This window comes from Poromitra crassiceps (assembly GCF_964638095.1).
Source record: "Poromitra crassiceps genome assembly, chromosome: 19".
Classification (NCBI taxonomy): Eukaryota; Metazoa; Chordata; class Actinopteri; order Beryciformes; family Melamphaidae; genus Poromitra; species Poromitra crassiceps.
Genome location: NC_139646.1, coordinates 21,934,204 through 21,946,115, shown reverse-complemented (window position 1 = coordinate 21,946,115; position 11,912 = coordinate 21,934,204). Strand labels below are relative to the sequence as shown.

The following is an 11,912-nucleotide window of genomic DNA, read 5'->3' as shown; positions in this document are numbered from 1 at the left end:
CTTTACAGCTGAGCAGGAGAGAGATGAGCTGTGATTATATCTTTACAGTTGAGCAGGAGAGAGATGAGCTCTGATGATATCTTTCAAAGGAAACGTTTGAGGCTTCGTCTGTCGTTTCATCGCCACACAGCCCTGCTGCGGTGTGAGAGGTGCTGATTGGTGTGTGTAACTACTCCATATTTAATGTGTTGCCTCCATCCAGCAGGATCAAAGTTGATGCTGCTGGATGGAGACAACACATTATGTGTTGCTATATAGACTGCTGGTGGATGGCTGAGCCTATACCTCCGACACTCAGCCGGTGTTCCAGCAGCAGACCAGCAGACTGTGACCCCCACCATCTGTGCCTGTGTCAATGGCAATTAGGCTGATTAGGATCAAGTACATCACTACTATTTGGATGTAAAAAAAAAATGAGGAAAATATATACTTACGATTGATTTTTCTGCCCCACGATACACATTGTTACATTTTTGTATCACATGAATTTCGATATATCGTCCCAGGGAGGCTTTCCCTGTAATACCGTGCCCACAATATGTTGCACGCCACTACAAAAAAGGTAAATAATGGTGCCAGTCACCTGGGTGGCAGAGCCATAGTGCCAGTCACCTGGGTGGCAGAGCCATAGTGCCAGTCACCTTGGTGGCTCATAGTGCCAGTCACCTGGGTGGCAGAGCCATAGTGCCAGTCACCTGGGTGGCAGAGCCATAGTGCCAGTCACCTGGGTGGCAGAGCCATAGTGCCAGTCACCTTGGTGGCTCATAGTGCCAGTCACCTGGATGGCAGAGCCATAGTGCCAGTCACCTGGATGACAGAGCCATAGTGCCAGTCACCTGGGTGGCAGAGCCATAGTGCCAGTCACCTGGGTGGCAGAGCCATAGTGCCAGTCACCTGGGTGGCAGAGCCATAGTGCCAGTCACCTGGGTGGCATGCCATAGTGCCAGTCACCTGGGTGGCAGAGCCATAGTGCCAGTCACCTGGGTGGCAGAGCCATAGTGCCAGTCACCTGGGTGGCAGAGCCATAGTGCCAGTCGCCTGGATGGCTCATAGTGCCAGTCACCTGGGTGGCATGCCATAGTGCCAGTCACCTGGGTGGCTCATAGTGCCAGTCACCTGGGTGGCTCATAGTGCCAGTCACCTGGGTGGCAGAGCCATAGTGCCAGTCACCTGGGTGGCGGGCCATAGTGCCAGTCACCTGGGTGGCAGGCCATAGTGCCAGTCACCTGGGTGGCTCATAGTGCCAGTCACCTGGGTGGCTCATAGTGCCAGTCACCTGGGTGGCAGAGCCATAGTGCCAGTCACCTGGGTGGCGGGCCATAGTGCCAGTCACCTGGGTAACAGGCCGTTCACTTGAAGTGTACCTCACAAAGGAGAGACATTGAGAAGGTGCCAGCTGTGCGGGCTGAGGGACGACAGAGCGAGACGGCACCGCCAGACAAAACCACTTGAAATAACGCTCTGCCTTCTCCATCGGCGACGGCGGCTGAATGTCTAATTAACAAGCTCATTGAAACGCAGCACAATAACTCCGGCTAACGGGAGTCCCACCGGGAACAGGTGGCGTTGGCTTCCCCGCTATTGAGTTTCTGCTTGTTTTAATGAATGACGCGAGCGAGCGGGGCTATCCTAACACCCGCCCCCACTGCCATTACTTCATGATCATAACTCATCTATATGGCTGCATCCTTTCACACTGTGGCTCCTGCACTGCTGTCACAGCTCTCCTCACTATTCTGTAATGATGACATTACTATGCACTCATACCACCTCATCCTTCATCACCATAACTCATCACCAAAACAAAATCTATACATTAGTACTTTCCCTACAAGAGTGTGTTGTACAGTATAGGTTGAGTGAATCCCTCTGTCTCTAGAGGAACGTCCACACAAGCTAAAAGAAATGTCATTCCTTTGCATGGTTCCAGTGAGGCATTTTGGGGTGACGTGGAGTCTCAGTGAGGTTTCAGTGAGGTTTCAGTGAGGCGTTTTGGGGTGACGTGGAGTCTCAGTGAGGTTCCAGTGAGGTTCCAGTGAGGCGTTTTGGGGTGATGTGGAGTCTCAGTGAGGTTCCAGTGAGGTTCCAGTGAGGAGTTTTGGGGTGACGTGGAGTCTCGGTGAGGTTCCAGTGAGGAGTTTTGGGGTGACGTGGAGTCTCTGTGAGGTTCCTGTGAGGAGTTTTGGGGTGAAATAAAGGCAACACACTTGCGTGGAAAGCATGGAGCCATGTGAAATTGTTTCATCACTAAGCTCCTGTGGGCGCGTGCCTGCAGGCATTAGAACAGGCCAGTGGGAGCAGGCTGTCAGCACAAAGGGGAACAGTGTGGACAGGCGCGCACGCACACACACACACACACACGCACACACACACACACACACACACACACACACACACACACACACACACACACACACCAAGCCTAGAATCTAAGGAGGGCAGCAGGTCACTGATACATAAGATCAGTTGGTGATCTAAGTAGTTTATCAAAGTCACACAAAGGGACAACAATACCTGCTCCAAGACCTCTAGTGAAGTACCAGCTGCATTAAAGGGATAGTTCGGGGGTTCGAATCCGGCCCGCGGTCATCTGCTGCATGTCTTCCCCTCCCTCCCTCCCTCCCATACACTCTCGAAATGAAAAACTCATAATAATAAAGGGATAGTTTGGATTATTTGATGTGGGGTTGTATGAGCTACTTATCGATAGTCAGTCAAAAAATTTGATTTTTTTAAAAATAAACCTTAATGGCATATTATTACAATACAACAATACTGGTGTTGACAGTAATAGAAGATGCCAAATCATTCAAAAGAATAAGCATTTTGCTTTTAGGAGTATCGTGCGGCGCTGTTCCAAAACGTGTCAACATGTGTCATTGCCTGGGAAACGCACATCCCATAATACAACTGTTCGCATCGCATCCCATAATAGTATGATGATACTTGGGATGCCATTGCGAACATGGATGCAAACAGGTTAGCTAAAGGTTTAGCGTCGCCAGCGAGGCCCCCCACCCACCGTTGCGGTCGGGGTACGTTTCGAAATCCCTCCAGGCCTGAATTTTTTTCTAGGGGAAACACTGTAGCAGGTAATACACTGCCTATTGATAAGTAGTTCATACAACCCCGCTTCAAATAATCCAAACTATCCCTTTAAAACTGTACATTGCCATTGAATAGAGGGATGTCAATACACACTTGGCTGAAACGCTCCCTCTACTCCGACATGAGCCAGGCTGGCAGTGTGGGCCTTTAACCCATTGATACCTGATGCAGCATTTGTGTGTGTATCCCTTTAAGACCGCGAACCGCGTCACGCGGTTCGCGGTCTTAAAGGGATACACACACAAATGAGGGATATACACGCAAAAGCTGCATCAGGTATCAATGGGTTAACAGTATACTGGGTTAGATAATGTCCCTGTGTGTGTCTGTGTCTGCGCTGGCTGTACAGTAGAAGAAGCCCTTCGCAACCCGCCTTGTACACAATCACTCACTGTGCCAAATGCAACACAAAGCAACAAAAGGCTTGTGGAAGCTGGCCACCGTGAAGAGCAAAACAATGAGGTAAGAGTGAAGGAATGCCTGTAAAACATTGTAATACAGCTCCACACACAGTCCGTCATAAAAGGAAATCCGATACGAGGAGGTCTCCTTTTGAGGCGCGTACAAAAACAAACGTGTTTGGGGGTTGATTTTCTGGTGCGAGCTTGTTTGATAGAATGGGCTTAATGTGGTTTATAAGCTTAAATCCTTGTCACCTACAAAGATCCACATCAAAACAACATGAAGGGACATGTTAAGTGTCTTTCTGTGTGTCTGCAGATCTGTGAACACAGAGGGGAGACTCCAAAACACCTATCCTGATTGCTGCCTTATTGCGGCCTGGAATGAAGTCATTTTTAGGCCATTTTGGTCTTTGATCAATACAAATGTGTTGGGGCATCGCGGCCAAAATGTAGGGCACCACCAAGGCCAAAACCAATGGTTATTAAAATCCCCTTTTCTGTCATTTCCCCCCAACAAAATAAATATCCTAATAGACAAATGAAGTGCTGCATTGTGTGATCAGGGTTGGGTACCGAAACCCGGTACCATATGATACCGGTACCTTTACAACCGGTACCGTATTGCAACGCAGAATTAATAGGTACCTCATTTAAGTGCCATGCCCGTACCGTACTGCTGAGTGAAATATCCACCCTCTGGTACACCGCACGCACTTTCACTAACATTGTCGATTGGAGCGTGCCACTTGAAATGGACCCAAAAAAATCCACTTTAAATCCACTTAGGCCATGTTCACATTACAGCAGGCAAATCCAATTTGCTGCTAAAGTCATTCATCATCATTATCTCGATTGGTTTCCCAAATCTGATTTGGGAGTGTGTCCACACTGCCACAAATCTGATTTGGGCAAGTGTTCAAGTCGGACCTGTGTGTCCAGATACAATGAGCCAATGAGCCAACATACAATGTTTCTGGCAGTGTTTGCATGTCTGCTCTCTGCTCTTCAAGTCCCCGCCCCCCTGCAAAAGACACTCTCAAATCTGATTTGGGTGATCAGCGCGTCCACACTGAAGTCACATCAGTCGAAAGCAGATTGGAAACTACCTCCATGTCCTGTTTGGGACAAGTGACACAAATCAGACTTGGAGCGTCCAGACTCATGAAACCAATCTGGATAGAATCATAAATAGGTCATTAAAGTTGTCACAAATCGGATTTGGCCTCCTAGTCTGAACATGGCCTAATGTGATACATACGGCACATGGAAGATGGCTCAGACTCAACAGGGGAAATCCGTGACTTTCTTTTAAGGGCAGTTCAAACAGGGCATGCCAAACTGGCCGTGTGGCTAGAAAGGGCATTGCGGGCCCTCTCCGGGGGATCCATGGCACTGGCCTTTTAGCCTTGGTAATAATTCCTGTGCTGTTATTAGATTGTTGTGACAGAGAGAGGCTGAAAGACAGCAGCGATAGCCGAGGGAGAGAGAGAGAGAGGGTGATGCAGACACTGCTCTCCTGACAGCTTCTCCTCCGCTCCATCAGCCCTCGTCTCTCTCGCATTTGTTTTCCCGGGGCCGAGGAACGCGCGGATCGAGGTGTTGGGAGGTTTGACTCTCTCCTACTTCCTGCTCGGAGGGGAGGAGAAGCACTCACAACGGCAACAAAATCCTCTCCGGGGACAGACAGGAACGGAGCGACACAGCACTTTCATTGCGGCCCCCGGTCGGTCTGAAACCCAGAAATTGATAGCTGGATGTACCGGGCGCACGTGGCATCCTGTAAAAAGTCATGTAACGGGGTGGTGAGTTTTTTTTTTCGCGCGCTGCCAGAATGTCTCTGAAGGAGTTGGGAGTCAAAGCTATCGTCTGAAGAGGAGAAAGAAAAGTGTGGGAAGATGATCCCGTCTTTTTTCTGGCAGAATTGATTAATCGCAGGAATGCATCACTGTCTTCATCTCTGGACATCTTGTTTAACAACTACAGTCGTTGAAACCGTCCGTCGGATGAGACGCTAAACCGAGGTCCTGTGGTCTGTGGTCTATGCTCTGTGCTCATTGAAGATCCCATGGGCACTCTTGGCAAGAGTAGGGGTGTAACCCCGGTACCCTGGAGGGGTGTAACCCCAGTGCCCTGGGGGAGTGTAACCCCGGTGCCCTGGGGGGGTGTAACCCCGGTGCCCTGGGGGGGTGTAACCCCGGTGCCCTGGGGGGTGTAACCACGGTGCCCTGGGGGAGTGTAACCACGGTGCCCTGGGGGGTGTAACCCCGGTGCCCTGGGGGAGTGTAACCCCGGTGCCCTGGGGGGAGTGTAACCCCGGTGCCCTGGGGGAGTGTAACCACGGTGCCCTGGGGGAGTGTAACCCCGGTGCCCTGGGGGGGTGTAACCCCAGTGCCCTGGGGGGTGTAACCCCGGTGCCCTGGGGGAGTGTAACCCCGGTGCCCTGGGGGGAGTGTAACCCCGGTGCCCTGGGGGAGTGTAACCACGGTGCCCTGGGGGGAGTGTAACCCCGGTGCCCTGGGGGAGTGTAACCACGGTGCCCTGGGGGAGTGTAACCCCGGTGCCCTGGGGGGGTGTAACCCCGGTGCCCTGGGGGGTGTAACCCCGGTGCCCTGGGGGAGTGTAACCCCGGTGCCCTGGGGGGAGTGTAACCCCGGTGCCCTGGGGGAGTGTAACCACGGTGCCCTGGGGGAGTGTAACCACGGTGCCCTGGGGGAGTGTAACCCCGGTGCCCTGGGGGAGTGTAACCACGGTGCCCTGGGGGAGTGTAACCCCGGTGCCCTGGGGGAGTGTAACCACGGTGCCCTGGGGGAGTGTAACCACGGTGCCCTGGCTAAATGTCCACACTCAGGCCGTCCTTCAATCATGGCCACCTAATCATCCCTCCTTACTTAATTGGCTCTCTCAGTCCTCAACTCTCCACCGTGTTAGCTGATGTGTGCTGAGCATTCTGGCACAAACTGGCTGCCGTGCAGCATCACCCAGGTGGGTGCTACACATCGCTGGTGGATGAGTTGAGTCCCACCCTCTCCATAAGCTATGTGACGTGCTTTGAGTACTTCGAAAAAGCTCTATATAAATGCAATCAATTAATATTCATTATTATAGGTAACTTTACTGCAACATTGTCCCATCGGTAAAATACATTGGTTACTGCTACACATACACCTTCTGATGTGTATGTATACGTAACGTAATAGAAATAAGCAAGCAGTATTTCTCTTTTGTCTCTCATTGGGCAGCACAGGTTGCCAGACCGGTTTAAAATCCCCCTTTGCATCATTTCTCTTCCTTACTGGCTACAGAGAGGCAGGGGGTGCCTGAGGTCAGCCTGCTGACAAATGAGAAGAAAGGAGTGAAAGGACATTTGTAGCTGCCAGACTGGACAGCGACCTCACCCCCCCTCAGCCCCCCCCCCCCCCGTTCTGCCCGTCAGCGACCTCACCCCCCCCCTCAGCCCCCCCCCCCCCCGTTCTGCCCGTCAGCGACCTCACCCCCCCTCCCCCCCTCCCCCCCGTTTTCTTTTTTTGACTGAAGTCCACTTCAGGAAATTCAAAGCAGCGCCGGGCACATAAAGACACCGGATTGAGAGGCCCACTTAAGGCCTGTCCACAGAATAGCCTCCATCACCAATACACACACACACACACACACACACGCACATGCGCACACACACACACACGCACGCACGCACACACACACACACACACACACACACACACACACACACACACACACACACACACACACACACACACACACACACACAGGCTAGCTTTTACCATAATCCCATGGGACCATGGGCTTCCCTGAAAGAGTGAGCCTGACACGAGCCTCTGACTCAACACTGACCCTCCTCCGCCACCCCCTACACACACACACACACACACACACACACACTTCCCCCCAGGACAGAGCAGGGGGCCCCAGGGCAGGCAGGTGCTCTGTGTGTGTGTGTGTGTGTGTGTGTGTGTGTGTGTGTGTGTGTGTGTGTGTGTGTGTGTGTGTGTGTGTGTGTGTGTCTACATGCGTGTGGTAGAAAGGGGGTTCGTTTGCCGTCTGTCAGGCCAACCTGCTGCTTGCATGATCAGACAGTCTGTGTTTCTCTTCTCCTGGGGGTTCCTTGGTTGTATCCGTGTGTGTGTGTGTGTGTGTGTGTGTGTGTGTGTGTGTGTGTGTGTGTGTGTGTGTGTGTGTGTGTGCGTGCGTGCGCGTGTGTCTGCGTGTGCGTGTGAGTGTGTGTGTGTGTGTGTGTGTGTGTTCACACATGTTTCTGACAAGAGTGGGCTGACTGATACAGCTGTGCCTCCAGGATTATGTATCGCTCTAATTGCATTATCAGGGTCAGTTTCAAGGGGCGACACACCCACAGCCGGCTGCATCCCAGCACTGCTGTCCTGTCCCCTCCTCAGGGACACTGTCCTGTCCCCTCCTCAGGGACACTGTCCTGTCCCCCTCCTCAGGCACTCTGTCCTGTCCCCCTCCTCAAGCACTCTGTCCTGTCCCCTCCTCAGGCACTCTGTCCTGTCCCCTCCTCAGGCACTCTGTCCTGGCCCCCTCCTCAGGCACTCTGTCCTGTCCCTCTCCTCAGGCACTCTGTCCTCCTGTCACCTCCTCAAGCACTCTGTCCTGTCCCTCTCCTCAGGCACTCTGTCCTCCTGTCACCTCCTCAGGCACTCTGTCCTGTCCCCCTCCTCAGGCACTCTGTCCTCCTGTCCCCTCCTCAGGCACTCTGTCCTGTCCCCCTCCTCAGGCACTCTGTCCTCCTGTCCCTCTCCTCAGGCACTCTGTCCTGTCCCTCTCCTCAGGCACTCTGTCCTGTCCCCCTCCTCAGGCACTCTGTCCTGTCCTCTCCTCAAGCACTCTGTCCTGTCCCCTCCTCAGGCACTCTGTCCTGTCCCCTCCCCAAGCACTCTGTCCTGTCCCTCTCCTCAGGCACTCTGTCCTGTCCCCTCCTCAGGCACTCTGTCCTGCACTAGGCAAGCCAGATTTTGATGTAAAAATACATTTGTCTAATCAGCCTAGATCACAAAGTGGGGCAGCATACAGAGAAGAGTGTCCAATCCCCACTCATTAAGACCCAGTAGATTCACCCTTTTTACCCAAATTAAGTTCTGGTGTTGGTTATGCAGTATGCACACTTCTCCACAAGAAGCCACAAAGCCAAACTGAAGAGTGAAATCTGTTCCCCTATCGTTTCTTTGGTAACTTTGCTATAATATAGCATCATAGACCGGTCAGATTGGTCAACATGAGAGTTCTGTGTGCAGTTCACTGACATCACTTTATGGGATAGAGACACTGCAGAGCACGTCATCATTCAGAAACCACGCCCAAAACAGGGGGAAACAAAAACTCCCTCCCCCAATCCTGGCGTTTTGCACACAAAGATCATATATACGGAAGATGAACACTCCAACTTACTTCCTTGACAGCTAGATCCACATTTTTCTTGCCAATTCTCAAAGGCTTCATTGTTTTGCTCGGGAGTACAAAAAAACGTTAATTGGCGATTTTTTACATTTGTTGACTGCGCAGCCCACCACACAACAGCTTTTAGCTATGTTTAATTCAAAGGAAATGACGCTGGTGTATGGGAGTGAATGGAGAGCTTTCCCCCGTGATGGGCATGGCCTATTTCATGCAGTGTCTCTATTGCTGGGTGTTGAACAGTTACCTCTCGCTGCCAAATGGAACTGCCCATTGCGAAGTTGCCTAGTGTGGCTTTAACTGTGAGTCACTTTCATTAGTGATAGAGCCAGTGTTATAACAGTGTTATAACAATGTTATAACAGTGTTATAACACATCACACATAAAGGCCATGATACACAGGCAACATTTGTAAATTACCCATCATTACAGTAATGTACTACTTCATGTAATATTCAATACTGATACTTTTTCTTCTCCCATTTTCTCCCCAAATGTACTTGTCCAATTCCCCCTGCTGTCCCGGTCGTTCTGCCAATCTCGGGAGAGTTGGAGACTAACACATGCTTCCTCTGATACATGTGCAGTCGCCAGCCACTTCTTTTCACCTGACAGCGAGGAGTTTCACTGGCAGGACGTATAGCGCATTGGAGGATCACACTATTCCCCCCAGTTTCCGTCCCCTCCCCTCAAACAGGCGCCACCGACCGGCCAGAGGAGGCGCAAGCGCTGCGACCAGGACACATATACCCTTAATCCGGCTTCCCACCCGCAGACACGGGCCAATTGTGCCTGTATGGATGGACGGACGCCCGACCAAGCCGGAGGTAACACGGCCGGGGTTCTCGAACCTGTGACCCTCATGTTGGCAGGCAGGGAATCATACCGCTGCACTACTGCAACACTGACACTTATTGACATAGACTTGATCCCTTTACATCCTAACTTTACCCGCATTCTGATGCTGAAGCGGAGGGTGACTCCAAATCTGGCCTGTGTGTTTCATGACCTTATCGAGACACTGCAATGCTTCATCTGGTAAAGCTCCATCTGCACTGCTTCAAGTTAATAATAACAATGTAGGTGGAATCCAGTCACAGTTCACAGTCACACACAGAGACGAGCGAGCACCTTGGAAGACGACACTGCTCCACACACAGTGAGCGAACATGCACACGCACACACATGCACACACACACACACACACACACACACACACACACGCACACACGCACACACGCACACACGCACACACACACACACACACACACACACACACAGGCACTGTGGTCGGCCTGCAGTACATACATACCTTGTCAAACAGAGACTTCCATTGCTGAGCCGAGGAAAGAGAGGAAACAGAGGAAACAGAGCGAGAGAGGGAGAAGTGAGTGAGGGAGACGGAGGAGAGGTGGAAGGCAGAGCAGACAATCAGAAACAGGTGCCGCAGCCGAGCGAGTAGAGCGGCTACATGCAGGAGAAGCACCTGTTTGGAAATGATGAATTCTGGGCAACGGGGTTTTTCCATTTCTGTGTAGGCACATCATGCCTTAATTGCTGTTTTGCAAACGGCACACACTGTCATTAAGTGATCATTGTGGTCAATGAGCCGCAGCAAAACATAACGGCCTACCAAAGTGTGTGGATCATTATATGTGTAAGGGCCCTCTTATGATAGGCTATGTGAAAGTCTGGGGAGAAGAATGAGGGAGGGAGGGAGGGAGGGAGGAGGGGTGCACAACGAAAAACCACATCACTGATGATGTCATCAGTGGGATTTATGACATCACTGATGATGTCATCAGTGGGTCAGACAGAGAAACAAACAGTGCCCTAGCTCCCATTTACTGATGACTGATGATTATATAGTATTTATAGTATTCTCCTGCTAATATGGATGCTATTTGTCTAGTGACCTGCTTTTAAAATATAGTTCAGGTACATAATGACATTTCACTTTGCTTCAGTGCAGTGCTAAAGGCATGATACAGGCTGAGCAGTACAGACAGAGGTGAGCTGAGGTCGCAGTCATGCACACTCACGTCCTCTGGGGCCACGGGAAGGACGTCGGTACTCTCCAACACCTCGATCTCCTCTCCCTCCGCGTTGGCCGCCACCGCCGGAGAGGAGTTCGCCGGCGCCTCCCGGGTTCCGCCCGCCATCCTCGGGCTGCCCTTCTCCACCATAGACCCCGCGGAGAGCAACGGCTCTATATCCTCAACGACCACTTCCCATCGTTGTTGTTTCTTACAACCGCATTTCGCTCCCAAATACGCGTCAGCAAAATCCCAGAGGCAAGAAAAGGGGGACAGGGGAAAAAAAATCCGGGTGTGTGTGTCGCTCACATGGGTGTTGGGGGTGGCCAGCAGCCAGGTGACAAATAAATCACAGGTAAATAAAGTGCGCTCGCTCGCTCTCTGCGGTTATTCACTCGCGCGGCTCCTTCTTCTAGTCCTGAAAAGTTGATCACAGTTTTAGTTCCGTCACAGCAGCACCGTGCACCACCGCGTCGTTTAGGGACAGCACTGAGCTTCCAAGTCAGAACCGGAGGCGGAGAGGAGCCAGAAGCCACACCGGAGCGTTATTTCCCCAGGCAGGCAGGCACGAGCGGTCCAAGTTTCTCACTTTGAGAGATGCGACACAGCAGCAGCAGCACCGCGCGGACCCATCTGAAAGACATAATGACATCATCAAACAACATGAAACGCAGCCTGGCAGAAACATACACCGGACTGGACAAACGAGACACACGTCTCTCTCATTACTAGTAAAAGCTCGACTTTCCCGACAGGCCTGCCTGGCTGTGCGCGCACATTCATATGGAAAGAGTCCGAGCGAAAAGTCCAGCCAGATAAAAGTGCCTAATTTTTTGGTGCGTCATGGTACCTGGCAAAGTGTTTCCAGCAGCAGGCTGCGGGTCGCTCGCTCGGTCGGTGGGGCCAGCCGTCTGGTTTCTCCGCTGCGTGCTGTTC

General features: G+C 51.8%; 1 protein-coding gene across 2 annotated transcripts in view; it reads right to left on the bottom strand.

Annotated features, from left to right (window-relative positions):
- Positions 1-11,102, bottom strand: part of rhbdl3 (rhomboid, veinlet-like 3) — a gene marked incomplete at both ends in the record, with an annotated part of 88,270 nt that extends 77,168 nt beyond the window's left edge. For both annotated transcript variants that reach the window (XM_083655562.1, XM_083655563.1), the window contains 2 exons: positions 10,253-10,276; positions 10,983-11,102. In XM_083655562.1, coding sequence (XP_083511688.1) covers positions 10,253-10,276; positions 10,983-11,102 — 144 coding nt within the window. The remainder of the gene's footprint in view (positions 1-10,252; positions 10,277-10,982) is intronic.
- Positions 11,103-11,912: the final 810 nt, after the last annotated feature.